We start from the raw sequence: 21,219 nt of genomic DNA on the forward strand, positions 1-21,219 counted from the left end.
TATTAACTAATAAAAAAGTAATAAGAGACCCATAATCAAGTCCCTGAGGATATCAAACACATCCTTAAGTCATATATTTTTCTTTTTCTAAATGTTCAGTAAGATATCCAGAAATGAAATGAAATGGAGTTTTTAACGTCCTACTGTTCTGCTCTGACTGGGCTATTGAAGACAGGCAAATTTTGCCCGGACTGCGGTGGTACTGACTACTCTAAATCGATTTCCAACTGTTAAGGGATCTTTTACGTGTACGTCAATATGGACACGGTGCCTCATTTTTTTGTGACTATAAGTTGTCCCTTGCCAGGCCCTATGTCCTGCACCACGGACAAGGGAGAACCGCGCTGGAAAATCCTGATGAACATTCACAGCCAAAATGGGACCTCAAGGTTAATGAAACATCTTCTTACTAAATGAGCCACCACGGCTTTAAGATATCAAGAATAAAACTGAAACTGAAGCCCAATTCCCTACTTGTACTTGCACATTTAAGTTTGGGACGATCACAACAGTGATGACACCTCTTTAAAGTGACATAAATCACTGAGAAGTCAGAAAAAGTCTATAAAGATAACAAGGAAGGTTAAGAAAGAAATTATTTTGCCAGATTTTACACAGCGATCTTTTTTTTTTATAAATTCCTACAAGAAATAAATTAAGAACACTTAACATTACATGGCACAGCCTCTAAAAATACTACAAAAGATGGTTGAAATATAATTGAATTTGTCAGGTCAATAAAATTGGTCTTCAATCATTTCTCCTTCTTGTGAACTTCATCTTCACCAATCAATATTACTGCTTAGAATATGGCCTCAGTATGAAAGGATGTGTGTATTAGCAAACCTTGTATTCATAGAGTGAAAAAAAATATGACAATACTTTAATCCATTGTAATTGGAGTGAATCAACAAATTCAAAGTCAACAATCATTAATTAACTTCAGGTATCATACTGTCCAAATTAAATAGACCAGGACGTCCTATCGGATTTGCTAACCTACAAAAATTCTAATTAAATTTTCAGACACATCTTTCAGATAGCATGAAATTGAGCATGAAAACTTTAAACTTCACCTTTGAATGTTAATCATTAGTTAGCGGTAACCCCAATTTATCAATATGAAAACCAATATAGATCTGAATAAAGCACAATCAATTCACCTAGTAATCTTATCAAAAGAAATTATATTTTCATCAAATTATAATGAATTATTTTTTAATGGCAATGGTTTATAAATTGAAGAATTTTCACTTTTTATTGATTTTGTTACAGATTCCCACCAAGTTCAGTGCTTTTAATATCTTAGTCAACAAGCAATTATTAAATGCACTTTATCTTAAAGACTCCTTTTCTACAAATATCAAAAGACTTAATCCAATAAATAACTTTAGGTGTCAGAAAATGATTGTCAACAGGCTTTCAATATTCAATCAAATAACATGTAAGGATGAAATTAGAGTATTCTAAAAGTGTATAATGACTGCGACTACAACCAGCGGCTGCCAGGCAGGATACGCCCACATTTTGCAAGAGATGGATAGAGAACAAGCTAAAAACAAAAATGATTTTTTGTACAATCAGGGGCCATAATCCAGAAAGTTATGGTCTGAAATGCACAAATATCAAAAGAGACTGAGGTTTTTGAAATATAAAGATATGTTTTAAGTTTCATCAAAATTGGATAAAAATTGTGACCTCTAGAGGGTCCATAACCTTTAAATTACATACTTATATACAATTTGCATACAAAAAGCGGCCATTTTGTCGGACAGTTTCATTTCGAACTTCCTGTAATTCCAATTCAACCTTCATTATGGTGGAATGGTGATCTAAATGTTTTTTAAAATCGGAAAAAAAATTGTGACCTCTAGAGAATCCACAAGCTAAAAATGATATTTTTCGACCAATCAGGGGCCATAATCCAGGAAGTTACGATCCGATATGCACGAATATCAAAAGGAACCAAGATCTTTGGGTTATAAACATACATTTCAAGTTTCATCTAAATCGGATCAAAATTGTGACCTCTAGAGTGTCCACACGCTAAAAACACGATTTTTTGTACAACCAAGTTCATTGTGTTAAAGACATGCATTTCAAGTTTCATCAAAATCAGCACAGAATTATGACCTCTACGGGGTCCACAACCTTGATGTACCATATTTTTACACTCTTCGCATAAAAGCGGTGGCCATTTTATCAGGCAGTTTTGGTCCGATTTTCACAAAATTCGAACTCAACCTTTATTAAGCCGTAACGGTGATATAATCAAACGTTTTTTTTAAATCGGATAAAAATTGTGACCTCCCGAGGGACCACAAGCTAAAAGATAGGTTGCCAGGCAACAAAACATATGCCCACAGCAGCTAAATCGTCCGAGCAGTCGACAAGGGTTGTCACATATTTAATCTTTTGTAGGTAATTAGGGGAATTTATAGACAATTTCATACAGATGACATTATAATTTTCGTCGTTTGAAGGTTCACAAGGTTCTAAAAACTAAAAGAAGGGCTGTAACTCTGGAAGCAATCTACAGAAATTGTTCAAATTCGACAGGCTTTTTCGTTTTACTAATTCAAATAATGCATATAAATTTCATACAAATCTCTAGATGTAATTGACGGAAATTGCTGACATTCAATAGGCTTGTTCGTCTTCATTTCACTAATTTAGGTGATAACTGAAACTCAATAGGCTTGTTCGTTTTACTAATTTAGATGATACATATAAATTTCATACAGATCGGATATTAACTTTTGTCGTTAGAGCATTTACACGGTACAACAAAGTGAAACAAGGGCCATAACTCGCGGCATAATAAATGGAAATTGATGAAATTCAATAGGCTTCTTCGTTTCACTAATTTAAATGATGCATATCAATTTCAAGCAGATCGGATGATAACTGTTGTCATTAGAGCGTTCACAAGATTCAATAAAGTGAAACAAGGGCCATAACTCTAGATGTAATTAACGGAAATTGCTGAAATTCAATAGGCTTCTTTGTTTTACTAATTTAAATGATGCATATAAATTTCATACAGATCGGTTGATATTTTTGTCGTTCACAAGTTGCAACAAAGTGAAACAAGGGCCATAACTCTAGAAGAAATTAACAGAAGCTATTGAAATTAAATAGGCTTCTTCATCTCACTAATGCAAACAACATATATCAATTTCAAAACAATCAGATGATAAATGTAGTCTGTAGACGGAAGGGGGCGTATAAAAAGGCTATTTTTTGTACAACTGGGGGCCATAATTCAGGAGGTTACGATCTGAAATGTGCAAATATCAACAGGAACCAAGATCTTTGGGTTATAAACATGCATTTCAAGTTTCCTCAAAATTGTGACCTCTACAGGGTCCACAACCTTGATATACCATATTCTTACACTATTCGCATACAATTCGAACTAAACCCTATTACGGCGTAACGGTGATATAATCAAAAGTTTTTTTAAATCGGATAGAAATTATGACCTCTATAGGGTCCACAAGCTAAAATCGCAATTTTTCGTACAATCAGGGGCCATAATTCAGGAAGTTACATTCCGATATGCGCGAATATCGAAAGGAACCAAGATCTTTGGGTTATAAACTTACATTTCAAGTTTCATCAAAATAGGATTAAAATTGTGACCTCTATAGGGTCCACAACCTTGATATACCATATTTTTACACTATTTGAGAACGAAGAGCGGCCATTTTGTCTATCAGTTTTGGGCCGAAATTCGAACTCAGCCGTCTTTAGGGTGTAAAGGTGATATAATAGTACGTTTTTTTAAATCGGATAAAAATTATGACCTCTATAGGGTCCACAAGCTAAAAAGGCGATTTTTCGTACAATCAGGGGCCATAATTCAGGAAGTTATGGTCTGATATGCTTGTGGTCCCTTCAGAGGTCACAATTATAATCTGATTTAAAAAAACGTTTGATTATATCAACTTTAAACCGTATTGAAGGCTGAGTTCGAATTTCGTGAAAATGTGACCAAAACTGCTGGACAAAATGGTCGCTGCTTGTACACGAATAGTGTAAAAATATGGTATTTCAAGGTTGTGGACCCTGTAGAGGTCACAATTTTAATCCGATTTTGATGAAGCTTGAAATGCATGTTTATAACCCAAAGATCTTGGTTCCTTTCGATATTTGCACATATCGAATCGTAACTTCCTGAATTATGGCTCCTGATTGTACGAAAAATCACCCTTTTTAGCTTGTGTTCCCTCTGGAGGTCACAATTATTATCCGATTTAAAAAAACCTACTATTATATCACCTTTACACCCTAAAGACGGCTGAGTTCGAATTTCGTGAAAATCGGCCCAAAACTGATAGACAAAATGGCCGCTCTTCGTTCTCAAATAGTGTAAAAATATGGTATATCAAGGTTGTAGACCCTATAGAGGTCACAATTTTAATCCTATTTTGATGAAACTTGAAATGTAAGTTTATAACCCAAAGATCTTGGTTCCTTTCGATATTCGCGCATATCGGAATGTAACTTCCTGAATTATGGCCCCTGATTGTACGAAAAATCGCGATTTTAGCTTGTGGACCCTATAGAGGTCATAATTTCTATCCGATTTAAAAAAACGTATTATTGTATCATTGTTACACCCTAAGGAAGACTGAGTTCGAATTTCGTGAAAATCGGTCCAAAACTGACAGACAAAATGGCCGCCGTTCGTTCTCAAATAGCGTAAAAATATGGTATATCAAGGTTGTAAACCCTATAGAGGTCACAATTTTTATCCGATTTTGTTGAAACTTGAAATGTAAGTTTATAACCCAAAGATCTTGGTTCCGTTTGATATTTGCGCATATCGAATTGTAATTTCCTGGATTATGGCCCTTGATTGTAGGAAAAATCACTTTCTTTTTAGCTTGTTCTCTATCCATCTCTCGAAAATGTGGGCGTATCCTGCCTGGCAGCCGCTGGTTTTATATTGCTGTGACAAATTACTAAGTACAATATGAAATTTTTTGTTATGTAAAATTTCTTAAGTAAACACATGTTGAGTATTATAAATAATACGTCCACATGAAAATGTGGGCGTATAAAAAACAAGCCAACAGTGAGGCTGATGTCCCCAGGCCGCAATCACAAAATAGATGACACATTAATTAATTGCACATTATCTTTTTGAAAGTGTCGGGCAATCAAACTGATTATCTATACTTATTCTAAGCATAAAATGTTCACCATTGAACTCAGTCAAGGTTTTGAAGTACCTGGTGATGTAACTCTACACTAAGTTTCATCATTTCCTTTCATCACCAGAAGGAAGCAAATTGATATAAGCCTACTTGGCTTGTTTTTGTATCCTATTCTTTATGCCTATATACTGTATAATATTCTCGAATTAAATATTGATTAAACCAAGTTATCTTGTCCCAAAGCACCGACCAATGAAATTGCTTAGATCTGCAGAAAATTCTCATCAAACTTAGTCAAGGTAACGATATAATGATGTTGATATAATGAATCTATACTCTGAGTTTCATCACTATCACTCAATTAGAACCAAAGTTATCATGTTCAGAAGTCTTAACTAATCTAATTGCTTATCTCTGCTAAGCCTTAATGGAAAATGTGCATGATCGAACACTGTCATGGCATTCACCAAATAAACACCTACACCAAGTTTGAACATTCTACCTCAATTAGAAGGCGCATTATTGTGTTTCAAAGACTCGACCAATCAGATTGAAGTCTCTACTTAGCCTAAGCAGAAAATGGTCAACTTAGTCAATGAAACTATTCACAAAGTTTCACCACTCTCAATTTGAATCAAAGTTATTGAGCTCCAAAGTCTTGAACAATCAAATTTCTAATCGCTCGGCTTACCCTGAAACTATACAATATCAAGGCATTCACGTAATAAACACCTACACCAATTAGAAGCTATACTTGATTGAGAACGATGAACATCAAAGCCTTGGAAGCAGTTTAATAATAAAGTTGTAGAAACAAACTAACCTGTAGTTTTATTTACGATCACAAAAATAAACACAAGGAAGTCTGATATTACTACATCTCTCTGCCACGTGTAAATTCCGCAGCCCACTTATTTACTGTGGAAAATGAAGGGGCATCATTCTCTAAAATGGAGACCATGTTGGCATGTATCTGTGTTGGGGTTAAGTTCTTTCAGTTGCAGGTACTTCATGACAGCCCTATAGCCAGTTTTGTCCATTTCTGGTGATTTCAATGGCTAGGTTCACAAGATGGTTTGGTACGAAGACAATAACACTACAGTTGCAGTTCTTATGTCTATGATTCATTCAATGATTGTACTTGTTGGTGGTGAAAGTTTGTTTCATCCCAATTGATCTATCTTTTTCAGGCTTAGAACTTTTCAGCCAGCCCTTGTAGATTGTTTATTACCGCAGCAACGCTACTTGTCAATTTTTAAATTAGATCATTAAATGGTGATCGCATTTTAATATGTTTACATCTGCACAATTCAATGTTCTAGAGAGTTGGTCACAGGCTTGTCATGTTAATAAATGTCTAAAATATCATTTGAAGCCAAAATAAAACCCTTTAATAGGCAGATTTAGCTCTTATATAAAGCATCTTTGAGCAGAAATTGTTTATCATCAAACTCAGTCAAGACATTCACCAAATAAACTTCTCCACCATGTTTGAATCAGAGTTATTGTTTCCTAAAAAGTGTAATATACAAACGGACGGAGAGACAGACAGGTAGTCCACCCATTTTAACGTCCCCTACTTTCCTTGCAAAGTGGAGGACAAAAAACAAAATGGAAAGATTGTCTGAAGCTACTTCCACTTTAATAAATTTACAAGTATTTTTCAGTTCGTTTTAATAAGTAGACTCAAGTTATAAACAAAACACAAAGAACATTTTATTACTATATATCGAATATCGTTATTAATATGTGATTCTCTCAAAGATATTTTGATTTAATTGTATTTATTAGAGAGAAAAACTGGTATATAATTAAAAATAGTTTTTCTGTTGCTATATTCTTTGACCTCCAGGGTGATTGATCATAATGCTAGATTCACAACTAATAGTTTCGTATTTAAAACCTCTTGAAAAGAAATAAATATTCCAAGATAATTCCAGTTTAGGCCTATATCCAAATGTGAGACCGGCTAAAGTCCAAGACAATGTGTTTCGGAAGTTTCTAAATAGAGAATGCTTCAATACATTCATTAACATATGAAGCCTTTTGACAACACCTTTGTGAGAATAACATGTTTAATTCAATTTTTAAACCTTAATTGCACCAATATATACAGATAAAAAGATAGGTTGCCAGGCAACAAACCATGCCTACAGCAGCCAAGTTGTCAGGGCAGTCAACAAGGGTTGTGACATATATTCTTTTCTTTTGTCAAAAATGAAAACATTTACAACACACTAAAATCTGATCATGAGTAACAACCCATTTGACTTCTAGTTCTGCCTTATACTAACATTTAGCATACAAAACATTTAATATCAATTGCAATAACCATCAGAGATTGTTGAAAATTGATAGGCTTCTTCATCTCATGACCTTAAACACTGTATAAATATAAAGTCAATCGGATATTAACTTTAGCCTCTAAAGCGTCCACAAGATTTTTCAAAGTGATCAAGGGCCATAATTCTGGCAGTAGTTATCAGAAATTGTTGAAAACAATGGGCTTCTTTGTCTCATGACCTTAAAACACTGTGTATACATTTAAAGTCAATCGGATATTATCTTTAGCCAAGAGAACATCCACAAGATATTTTGAAGTGATCAAGGGTCATAACTCTGGCAGTAATGATCGGAAATTGCTGAAAATCAATAGGCTTCTTCGTCTCATGACCTTAAACACTGTGTATAAATTTAAAGTTAATCGGATATTAACTTTGGCCTCTAGAGCATCCACAAGATATTTTGAAGTGCTTAAGGGCCATAACTCTGGCAGTAATTATCAGAAACCCCTAGCAATTGTAGATGCCAGACCGACGGACGGAAAGATCGACGGACGGGGTGACGACAATATATAATGACATTTCAATGTTGGCATATAAAAACGAAAGGTTCCTCACATAAAATAAATAACTATATGCAGTAGTATAGATAATTTCACAGTTATCAACATTGTGAACAAGATGTGTATAAACTATAATGACTATCTATGGTCACCATAATCTAAAATTTGGTTGAAATAGGAATTTACCTCCTTTGTGCCCGATGAAAGAAATATTTTGCAAATTGAACATCAATAACATAACAAAAAACGTTTAAAACAATAGAGGTTGGTAATAATGAATGAAAATAGACGTTCCATAAATTTTGATGAATTAACACCTGCAGAAAACTGACCAATAAAAAAGGACTAGAGTTGAGAACTGTGAAATGACCTATTACGAATTAACAACCCCCCCCCCCCCCCAAAACATCAATCTGAACAAATATCATATAGTGAAGTATAACAAAGATTCTGTCTGTACTAGTAGCTCTGTCTTTAATAATTTTGTTTAAAATTATATTTTGAAGTACTCCATAATATCGCATGTCTTGAGTCAATAATTATCTTTATATACATAATAAATACCTGTTCAGAATCATATCTCCCCATCAAGTTCTCAGCAGTTTATAATTAATAAGGGGTGTCCCAAAAGTCTAATACTTATATAACAATTCAACACACATCAATAATATTTTTCAAATAATTTTTTTTTCTACATCTGTTCCAGAATAGTACCACATTTGATTTTTAATAGATTTTTTTCATAAATTTCATCAGACACTTTATAGTGTGTAAGAAATACTTGTACATTTACTTTAAATAATTCCTGAATTGACAAAGTACCATGTCTGTATGATGTCAAATGTCAAATCAAGAAGGCAGTTGGTATAAATTCCTCATTGTCCTTCACTATCTACCTGCATTTTATCCCAAATAAACTGGTATATAGACTTGAAGACGGAATCCCTGCACACTTGAAAGACCTTTGTTATCAATTTTCTTTTCTAGAAAGTCTTGGTTTGTTAATAAATAATGCAATTTGTATGAAGTAATTCGCCCATTTAACTTAGAAAAAAAAAACTAGTTAATGAAATTTCATTCAAAAGATCATTTTTAAAGCAATTGTATAACTCATTAAATTAGCTGATGACTTTTTCCTATTTAAAAACATAATATTTTGTCAAGGTTACCAGTTGCTAAAGCTTTTCCAAAGGACAGCAATAGCTCATATTGGTGTTTATACATTGTTAAAAATACAAGAATTGATTTCATTTCATGTTATTGCTGATAATTTTGCATCTGACTGCCATCATCCCATGCTCAAACTTAAGTTAAATTTATTTCTTATAATAAAATATATAAAATATAGGCATTTATAATGCACTCAATATAATCCAAAACTAGATAAATGAATCCACGTTTGTTTGTTTTTTTTGAAAAATTTGCAAATAATAACCTGAACACCCTTAAATATTTTAAATATTCAAACCTATGAGACACCCTGTACAATATTAAAAGGGTAACTGTACAAAATTTACATTATTATTTACTTAAAGACAGCAATTTAATAAATAATATTCTTCAGAATTGTCTTAGCTTATTACAAGGAATCTGAGACATACAAAGAAGTAAAAATGTAACTAATGATTAATTCTTGCATTTTTGCTTATTATCTTGGAAAAAAAAGATAGATTGTCAGGCAATAATGAACATACGCCAACAGCAGCTAAATCATCCGGGCAGTCGACAAGGGTTGCCACATATTTATTTTTTGTAGGTAATGTGAGCATTTACAAGACAGATTGGATAATAACTTTACGATAGCCTTCTTAAATTTTATACAGATCAGATGATAACTTCTGTCGTTAAAGCATCCACAAGTTTCTACAATCTGATTAAATTACAGATCTATATTTCGTGGTTTTTTTATACTTTTGATGGCCTCTACTACATGAAATCTGACCAGTTGTAGTGGTAGGTCATACAAGCGACTATTGACCCTATGACGTCAGACATTGATTAATCAATCAGTGTTGGTGTTTCTAGTGGTTTACTCACAGTTCCGTGCACAGCACGCCAAGAACTAGCCATAACAGACCGTTTCATTTGCTAATTCCCCACATCAACCAGAAAGCTTGTTATATAACAACTCTTCCAGATCCTTGTAGTAAAGACAAGCAAAACGAAATTTTGAACTATAAAAAACGAAACGAAATAGTATCTGTGTTTTAATCAGATTGCAAGTTTCTACACAATGAAACAAGGATCATAACTCCAGAAGCTATTCGTGGAAATTGGAAATTCTATAGGCTTCTTTATTGTACTAATTCAAATAATGCATATAAATTAAATACAGATAAGTTGATAACTTTTCTCATTAGAGCGTTCACAAGATTGTACAAAGTGAAACAAGGGCTACAACTATAGAAGTAATTAATGGATATTGTTGAAATAAAATAGGCTTCTTCGTCTCACAAATGTAAACAACATATTTATAAATTTCAAAATGATTAGATGACAGACCGACGGATGGAAGCGATGACAATGTACAACCACATATCTGTGAGGGCGCATACAAAAGGATAAATTCTTGGAGATGAATTTAGGTTAAATTGTCCCTTCCTTCAAGACGTATTGAAACACAATATACATGTACCGGTATATGTAATTTTTCTTTAAGAAAGTTAGTTAAGTGGAACAGGGTATAGGACTATACCAAACAACATTACATTATCAATCACCATCCAATATAACAACTTTCTTATATGTTATCACATTCTTAGTTTAACGCAATATACATGTATAACAAAAACTACCTGGTAATTGTTTTCTCATTGTCGAAGAAACACATTAACAAACATTCTGAAATGTCTGTTAATAGATTTTGTTCTATTTAAGTTGCCATGAATCATTTACAAGGGCAGAAAGTCTATCTGTAAATATATTTCAAAACTATCATACACAATGTAAATAGGTGGTGAGGTGGTTCATAAATCTCTATGCAAAAGAACATTTTAAAAAAAAAACAGAATAAAAAAAAATCAAGTCTGTGAAAATACAGCAAAACTAAATATTGTTTAAGTGATGATTGACTTTGAGTTTCTTCCATCTAATGTAAGACAATTCATTCAATTTAATACATGTAAATTACATAACATGTATGAATATCTTACATACGTAACAGTAATTAAATAACCAACAAAATTTACATACAGATACTTATAGCAAATATAAACGCACATGTACATAGAAATATAATCTTTTTTGAACATTTTTGTGACCATATCGAAAGACACCTTAATACATGGAACAAACAGTTCCCGAGGATCACAAAATCCATACTTGTTTAAGCATAAGAAAGAATCAACAACTTTGGGCATCACAAAATTCAAACATTTACATATATAAACATAACATCCTTATGGATAAAGGAAATAACAAATCAGGTATTCACCGACATTACCTATTTACAAAACTCTTCAATAAGTTATGTTTCTATATCATATTTCTTATATGTAATGATAACTAATGAAAATAAATGAAAATGAATTAAATAAAAGGTAACATAGTCATGAACAATGCTGCTCATTTATGATAAACATTACAACATACAATAAACAATAGATTACAAGACCATCCAGGATAGTCTAAATGATCTCTAAAGATTGAAAATTACAAAAAATATGGAAATACCAAATACAGAGAATCATTTTTAGAGAGAGAGGTTTAATTTTGAAGCACATACTGATTTATGAATATGAGAGAATTGGGAGAAAAAACAAAAAGTTTCCAAGTTTTGAAAGAATATTATCAACTGAGTTCTTGTTCAGGGATGTATTTCCAACTGCTGATTCGGTTTATTTTTGTTCTTTATCAGGCCCTAAAATTTCAAAATTCTGCATACATTACAATTTCTTATTTTGTGTAACCAAACATTCAGTTCCACTAAATATGGTTAGGTAATTGTTGGGTTAAGCAGGGTAATGTTTGAAAGTCTTTCTTTTAGTGCAAAATGTATTGTCTCAATAAACTCAAATCAAGACTATAAATTGAAAGTAAAATGGAAAAGAATTACCATCAGTCTTGAATTTAATGAATTAAGCTAGCAAAAATTAATAAAGGGACATATACTCAAATTTTATGGCCTGCTTAAAAACTTCTGAGTTTACACTATGTTCAGCACTCATCAATGTTTGAGAATCAGAATACAGGAGATAATATACATGACATACTAACTAAAGAATGTTCCCTTTAATATTTACTTCACACAATTACTGGATATAACTTTATCTAAAAATTTCTCCAGTTCTTTTGGGTTTGTTAAAAAACTATCCAGACTAATAATAAGAGAAGGAAGCAATAATTGTAACAAACTAACAACTTTATCTCGAAACATATTCAAACATTGTTCCGGATTTTGACACAACTGTATTTTCGGTTCATAGATAGGAACTAACCCATTACTGTTTTTAAGATGAAGATCTTCAAACATGTCGACTACACCAAGTGTATCATTTTGTAATTCTTGGTCGTCTGATGTTTCAAGGGTTTGTAATATATCATCAATAATTTGTTGAAACTGTAGAGATTCGGGTGTGATGTTATTTAAAATGGGAACAAGTCTCGGAAACACAGAACAGAAAAGTAAATGTAATTTGTTCTGTATGTTTGAGAGTTGGACTGAAAATTGGATAAACTTTTGGTTTCTAGCTGACAAATTTTTAAAATCTGCCATATTGCACTTTAACGACTGTCTTCGCACACGCTTTGAAGCTTTATTTGAACAACACAAACAAGAGCTGTTCCTTCTTGGACGAGTCCTTTTCTTTCGCTCTAAATGGCTTACATTAGTTTCCTCAATGTCATCTTCATTGTACACAAAGTCCGGATCATGATTATTGTGAATCTCAGAATAATTACGCTTTCTCTTTCCTGAACGTTTTCTTTCCCTACCACTTGATTTAACTTTGTTACCAAATTGGCTAGTTAAATGTTGTGACACAATCTCTGTAAAGTCTGTTTCACTTTCTGTACAAACCGTATGACGTCTCGATTTTGAGTTTCGATCTTTTGATTCTTTAGTCTTGGGTTCGGTGGTATGTTCACAAGTACAGCTACATGTCATATCACAGTTCCCACATTCTAATTTTGAAGAACTAATCCGACTCATATTGTGTCCATCTGATCTATCAGGCGGACAAGCTTCTATTGATACCCTCGCTACAGTCTCTATATGATCAGTGTAATGGTTGTCAAAAGTATTTGTGGTCGAAGCTATAGAATCGTACATGGGAGAAACACTAGAATCAGTTAAACAACTTTCACCAACTGAAGCATTAGCTGGTGATGAAATGACACTTTTAGCTGCCTCTGGACTGTTTCGAGAAAGACCCTCACCTTGGGCACAAAAATAATGACTATCACACTCTGTTTTGTTGACAACAGGGTCCTTACTTAATAACTGGTTATATTTGATATCTTTAGATAATGACTTAGATACAGATAACTTTTCAACTGAACTAGACGTTAGTTTACGTTTACGCGCAGGATACTGTAAACCATACTTTTTTAACACTATCTGTGCTTGATAAGTACATTTTAGTCGAGAATTTGGAGTTTGTGTTTTCTTTGAGTTAATAAATGGTACTTTTACTGGGAAAAGGGCCTTTTTTGTTCCCTCTGAACTTGTACAATTGCCAATAAGTCTTTTCTCTATTTCTTCATTGAAGTAATTGCTATGAGTAGAATTGAAGGGATTTGATTTAGAGAGCACTTGACTTGAATACGAGTCTAATTTCACTACATGAGTATTTGGGCTCCTGATATATCTCTTTAGAGAAAATGGAGAAAGACTTTCAGGAGGAACATAATCAGGGTCTACCATAAGTTTAAGTTTTGGGATGGGTTTGTGGCCAGATTTTTCTCCAGAACTACCATCATTCTCATTTTTTTTGTTTCTTACTTTAGACTTTGGAACATCATCTGATAACTTGTCATCTGTTTCACTTTCAGATTCATATGAATCCTCATCATCATCAGTATTGTTGTTTTTGTCTAAATAAGACCCTGGTTGCTGACTCTGAATAAATGCTTTAAACGCATTTTCAAATCCATCTGCCATCTTCGTTTTCCAATTAAAACCTAAGCATTATTTAGTAAACTGGATAACTTGACCTGTAATAAATAGAGAATAAATAATAACCCTATATAGTTACATTTATAAGCCCTATAAATGTAAAACTTTCAAAGAGGGTCCAAACAATGGTATGCTGGAAAAAGTAAAAACTGTGGGAAATCCATGTTAAAGACAGCCCGGGGACCCTTTTCACATGTTACTATTTTCAGAATAAACTAGGAGTTATATCTCACATGTTACAAAAAAAGCAAAAAATGGATGAAATTTTTCAACTGTAATATGAACCCTATAATAATAGGGTTATTATGTGCAATAAAAAATTGTACATACAACTGTAACCCTTAAAGATCGAAATGAAAATGATGAAAGGCCTATATTAAGACAAAAGTATGGTACAAAAGTACAACCAATATGCTAACATAGAAAAACTTGCATAAGTTCCTTTCCATTCCATTTGACCCACAAATTGTCTAAGGTCCTCATCACGTGCTTACACGTTCAAATACATGGTCATACTCATTGAATATTTTAATGGCTACTCTTGGGACTGATTTCATGTCTTCCTTAAAATGCAATATTTCTTAGGGAACAGAAAAAGTAAAATTATAGACTGCAAATTGTCGAATAATTACACAAATAGCGCCAATACAAATATTTGGTCATTGAATTGAATAGCTTTTCAAGGCTACTGAAACTGATTTTTTTTTTTTTATATTTGTTCAGCATCAATTCAAATTAATGGAATTTAATCCATGTTCGTCTCCTATAGACCACTTTCTGATATCCGTTCCACTATCTTGAATTACAGAAGTCAAAGTTCAATTGGAGCAAACAAGACGTCAATATCAACTTTCGAAGAAATACACACAGGTTACAATTCTATGGAATATAATTACTGTTTATTACTGAGCAACATCTCCAGTTCAATTAGGTAATACCATTAAAACAATATAATATTTAAAGAATGTCAAAGTCAAGAAATCTGTATTTTTAGGCCTACCTCACGTAAGAAAACAATGTATAATTTCAGAGACACAGTACAGTATATTCATAAGATTTTCCTGCTCATCCAGGCCGTGGGTACAGCAATTAGAAAGTTGTCTAATATAACCGTATTTAAGTGGTTTTGAACTAAGCCTTGGCCTGCAAAGCGGGTCACCTGCGAGTGCGGAAACAAAAAATAATGATGCCCAAAAATATATTGCTCAGGGTGGCACTAGAAGCCATTTATTACACTGATTTTAAATGTTTTAAATTCTAATCCATTAGTCAAATAAAGGAAATAACGATTCCTGAAAAAAATGATGAAAAAATAGACTTAATTGACTGATGCCGTAAAATTTGCACAAAGCAGCTGCAGACAAAATCTTTTAATCAATGTAGTAAAGTCAGTACCAATTTGCCATCTTCAATTAAAAGAAAGGAAAAAATAGTGTTTTACCATCACGTAAAAGTCACTGGATTTGGGGCAAGACATTGTATAAAAAAAAATTAAATTTGGTACGTTTTTTTCTCTCTCACTTTACCCGTCTGCCTGAAACCTCGGCTCATATGCCAACAGGTATGTTGGCTTTCTTTAAAATAAGACTATATATATTATCTTTGATGATTTCTTCACTGGACTTCACCTAAAGCCAGGCTGACACTTGCACGACTTTTGGCCACGATTTTGTCGTGGCAAGTCGTGCCATTTTGGGGCACGAACTGGGAGGCTCCCGCACTGTTCATGACTAGTTCACGCATAGTTCACGAATGCGTGCCCATCAGTGTCCACATTGACACGAACTGGCACGACGAGTTCACGCATAGTTTGTGCATTGTTTACGCACTTCCCGCATTGGCACGACGAGTTTGCGCAATTCGGACAGTGTCGTGCCGACTTGGGCACGCCATATAAAAAGGGGCCTCCCCAACCCCTGGTCATTTTTGGATTGGCTGTGGAAGAGACAACATGCTGAATGTCTGAGACACAATCATTGCAGGGAAGAGAAGATGCCTATACCTGGCAGCTGCTCTAGCCATTGTTCAAGAGCAGCAGAAAAGGCTGGAAGAGGCAGAAGAGCAAGAAAAAAAGGCAACCCCACCTCAAGAAAGACACAAAGGAAAGTGTGGGTCAGGGAATGGTTGACCAGAAGGCAAGAGTTTGGACAGTATGACAGTTTACTGACTGAACTCCACAAGGAAGATAAAAGGGGCTACCTCAGAATCACACCTGACCTGTTCCAAGAGATGGTTGAGAAGTAAACCCCTTGCCTCCAGAAGCAGTCCACCTTCATGAGGGAACCGCTTCAAGTTTGGCTCAAGCTAGCTGTCACCCTCCGCTTCCTAGCCACTGGAAATTCCTATCCAAGTCTGCAGTACAGCTTCAGGGTTGAAGCAAGTACCATCTGCAAGTTCATACCCGAGGTGTGTAAAGCCATCATCGCGGTCTACAAGGACGAAGTGCTGCGCTGTACCAAAACTGAAGAGGAGTGGAAGGAAGTTACTGCCCGGTTCAGCTCCAGATGGAACTACCACAACTGTCTGGGTGCTGTGGACAGCAAGCACATCGCCATGAAGAAGCCACCCAATGCTGGCTCTTACTACTACAACTACAAGGGCTTCCACAGCATTGTTCTGATGGCAGTGGCAGATGCTACCTACAATTTCCTCTATGTGGATGTTGGGGCAGAGGGTGGTGCGTCTGATGGAGGAACATGGAGTGACTGTTCCCTGCATGATGTTGTAGAAGAGAACAGCTGGAGTGCCTCAACCAGAACCACTCTCTAATGATATGGATGACTGGGGGGAATGATCTCTGGCCTTCTCTGCTTTGCTCTTCCTCGTGTCTGCTTTGTTTTAGGCATGTTGTCTCTGTGATAAGTTGTCTCTTCGCTGGCGATCTCTGGAATGGCGAGCAGTGTCCAGGAAGCCCTATATATACACCTGCACCGACGCGAACGCCACTGTCGCGCAGTAGTCGTGAACTATTCGTGGCAGTTCGTGACAGTCTAGCATGGCGCGCACTGCCACACATCCTCACGCATCGTCCCGACGAGTTCATGAACAGTTTGCGCATAGTTCACGACCCAGTCGCTAAATTTTGTCGTGACCAAAATTTTGAACATTTCAAAATTCTCGTCCCAACATGGCACGCAGTCACGATGGGTTTATGCACACTTCACGCCAGTTTATGACTAGTTTGCACACTGGCACGTCTCGAGTCGTGCCAATGCGTGCCACGGAATCATGCAAGTGTCAGCCTTGCTTAACTCTTGTAATTTCAAAACTGATGCACAAAACCATGCACATAAAAATGTTTTTCATGAATCACCTTTCCACGCTAAAAAGTAAGTCAAATCCATATGTAATAAGTAAATATATAAAGGTAAAAAAGTCAAATATAACAGAGCCCAGAAAGTATAAATCCTTGTATAAATTCTATGAAAGAATTATAAAGTCAGTAGGGTGGTCATGTTGTTTCAGTCAGTTTACTCTGATTGACCTTTGACCTACGTCAAATCTAACTGGCGACGTTTAGTGCTTAATCATGTGTACATGTAGATTAGATTTAATATACAAATCCAAAGATTAAATACCAATTTGAAACATGAAATTTCTAGAAATCTGAAAATGCACTAAATTGTTCCTGATCAGTAGACTTCATCATTTACGATAGATGAGTAATAAAGGTTTTAGTTTTAACAAACGGAAGTGACAAACACAAAAGGAAAACACTAGGTATCCTTCTCTATATACATGTAACTGACTGAGGTGACGAGTGATAACAGATACACAAGCGAATCATAATTCCTTCGAAGACCAAAAGTTGTTATATGAGACTGTGAGAGGATATCTGACAATTCAAAACAGAAATTGACTGTCACTAGAAAAGAGAAAACGAAAAAATATAGAAAAAGTCTGTGCATGACCATGTTTTTATTAAGTATAGAATGAATAAACACATGTGAATGTACGGACTGTTTCTATTTTTCTCGTGTTCTCTTATCAAGTGACATTCAATTACTATTTTTGAATTTCACATGTCAACTTTTGTTTTTTGAAGGAATTGTTAGTGAGCAGAAATTCGCCCATGTATCTGTTATCACTCGTCACTTCGGTCAGTTATATAGAAGGATAACTCATGTTTTCCTTTTGTGTTTGTCGCCTCCTTTGGTATAAACATTAATTACGCATCTATCGTAGCAATGATCTCAGTGTTAAAAATATATTTGGATTGTGTTTAACCAGCTCTATCACATACATGTGATAATGACTGACACCAATATTGTCCTTTAAAGGAGCTAAGTCTCTAACTCAATATTATCCAAAATCTTCAACATTGAAAACACGATTTATTTGTCAAATTAAATAAACATTCATGTTGTGATCTTACCGGAAAAAAATGGGCTTTTGATATCCAATATTTAAGACAAAATAAACATTTTACCATTGGTACACGAATCGTGTACCATAATGCGCTTCAGCCCCAGATGTATCAAGAAACTCGAGGGACGAGGCTAGACACATTGCACCAAATCAAACGGCGTATGTAGACTGGAATAACCAGACGCTAGAAATTTGCACTCGCTTGAGACTGCTGGCTTATTTCGCCAAACATAACTGATTTGAAATTGGAGTAAAAACGGGAACCATTGAATGTAAATCAGTTTATATACATTCATATTACAGTATTATATGCGTTGCGACCCAATTTTGTCAATTTCTAGGTCCCAAATGTTAGCAATTTAGCTCCTTTAAATATTAAATTTAGAATTCGATATGACATGCAACTATCCCTTAGTACATGTACCAGTACCTGAACTAAATTAACTAGATTTTGCACATACTGAGGGGAATTATTCTGTCTATGTCCATCATAAATGTATAGCAACACTAAGATACTAACCTAGTAAATATTTCCAGGATGTTTAGACTATACACAAACACTGAAAAAAAAAATATCAATGATGATTATATCTAGACAGTAATTCAAAAACATCATTTTCTGTAAATTCGGGTCAAGGAATAGATCTAATAGTGCCACATGTAGTTGATATGAATTTTAAAGATGACCAAACAGCACATCCAGTTGAAATGACTTTTAAAGGCAACCAAACAGCCATTAACCTCTGCTAGTAATTTGTAGTAATGGCTTTTCATTAATTTGTTACAAGCACTGGTAGTAGTGGTAGTCTCCTTCATGCTCACGAATGACTTAATTAATTAGTTCATTGGTAGGATAATAAATGTTTGCCCAGCAAGACAGTCATATTGACACTTAGTTTGATAGTTTAAGCACTCCGATCTTGTTTCATACAGTATCTTTTTTCTTTCTTTCTTTTATGGTAGTACGCAAATGTCAATAAAATTATTTACAAAGTAGAAAATATGTACCAAGAACCATGGCTCGAAATGATCGCCTGTCTACTTGTTGCTGACAGGCGATTTTTTCTTCTGACAGGTAGCAAGTAAAACAACTTGTCGCTTGCGACAGGTGGACTAAATTTTACTTGGTGTTCGGTAAATTGACTTAAGACCACAATACTCACGTCCACGTCGCATACATTTAAATATTCGTTTCTAAATGCAAGAATTAAGCACGGAAATACAGCGAAAAGCGCCATTTGCACTGTTTACATTTTGCTCTATCGCAGACAACAGTTACTCTCACATTTTGGAAGTAAACAATTTTATAACAATGAATTTCTCACAATCTACGCTTGTTTTCATCTGCTTGACACTAGTTTATAACATATTATGAAGTATTATATCTACATAAATTAAAACGCATGCTCTAGACACGACAGTGAATATAGTGTTCGCTGGAATGGAAATGCACACGGCTCATTGCCTGGTGTATTTAGAATCTAATCATTTAAAAAGTCTAAAACAATTTCCATAAATAAAGGCTATGAATAATTTATAAGACAATTTGACAAAATCAAATAATCAGGTCGGAAAAATATTTCATATATAAATATAATTTGTAGTGTAAATATAGACAGGATATGCAAGAAAGGAATACCAGGGGTCGTTACCTGTCCTCCGCACGCGGTACATGTAAATATGGTGTCATGCACAGGTGTGATTCGTGTTTTGATATTCTACGGATATTTTAAAATCTGAATTCTACACCTCAACGGCAAAGTATTCGATTTAGTACACAAGTTGTGGTACCATGATACTTGGCGGAATCGACGTGGATACGAATGATAGAATTGTACGAATCTTCCTCGAGTCGCCGAGCCAAAGCAGATTCGTCAGCTTTCAAGAACTTTTAGGCATTCCGATGCCGAAGAAATGAAAAGGTTTCATATTACGATATTTATATGGAGCAATGTATGTCAAGACCTAAACAATTTAAGAGTGTGTGTGTACCTATGTGTGAGTGATTGGTCTTTGATAATTGAGAATGACAGGTTATTTACTGAAGCAACCAAGCGACAGGTAGCTTTTTTAAAAACATTTCGAGGCCCGAGAACTGCATGGAAGCCATTAATTAAATTAATATCAATAACAACCCCCTCACCACCAGAAACAAAGTGCTTATCTATTTACATCTGCTATTTCAGTTTTGATCAAATTTTTAATTTCTACCCATAATATCAATTAAGTACCAGTATTCAATAATTTTGGGGAAAAAACCCCAGAACGTTACACTATTATTCCTGAGTTGTGGTTCAACAGACTTGGAAGAATCTGAGAAAAAAAAAACTCTTGTAATGTTATATTCACTTGCAATAGCAACATGGTTATAAATGTACTTAAATATAAAAAAAGCTGATTAAAATCATTAAGATTGTGTAGTTTTTCAGAATGTAATGAAACATTTTAATCATATTTAACCGTTCATCATTTTATCGGTCATCGGTTAAATGTCAAAATTACAAGTAAACATGCAATTTGTGTTCAATTTACATAATTAAATATATTTTGAATCCACATATGTGTTATAGATCCAAAAACCACAGGATGTTAGCTTATACCTTACACGGGACGAATCCTTCGAATATAATTAGTTCACATGGAAATCTCTCGAAAGATTTCGGAAAATAATTTCCATACTTCTAAGAACAGATTCTGCAATTGCACGCCATCTACTGGTGAAATCT

The 21,219-nt window shown here is 34.4% G+C and overlaps 1 protein-coding gene across 1 annotated transcript; it reads right to left on the bottom strand.

Moving 5' to 3' along the window:
* Positions 1-6,822: 6,822 nt before the first annotated feature.
* On the bottom strand, positions 6,823-21,184 carry LOC126818884 (uncharacterized). Its single transcript, XM_050546522.2, has 3 exons — positions 21,094-21,184; positions 19,014-19,053; positions 6,823-14,163 (listed from the first exon to the last, which is right to left on the bottom strand). Exon 3 carries the CDS (start codon positions 14,108-14,110, stop codon positions 12,248-12,250), a length of 1,863 nt encoding a protein of 620 aa, XP_050402479.1. The 5' UTR covers positions 14,111-14,163; positions 19,014-19,053; positions 21,094-21,184; the 3' UTR covers positions 6,823-12,247.
* Positions 21,185-21,219: the final 35 nt, after the last annotated feature.

Source organism: Patella vulgata, chromosome 4 (assembly GCF_932274485.2).
Source record: "Patella vulgata chromosome 4, xgPatVulg1.2, whole genome shotgun sequence".
Taxonomy (NCBI): Eukaryota; Metazoa; Mollusca; class Gastropoda; family Patellidae; genus Patella; species Patella vulgata.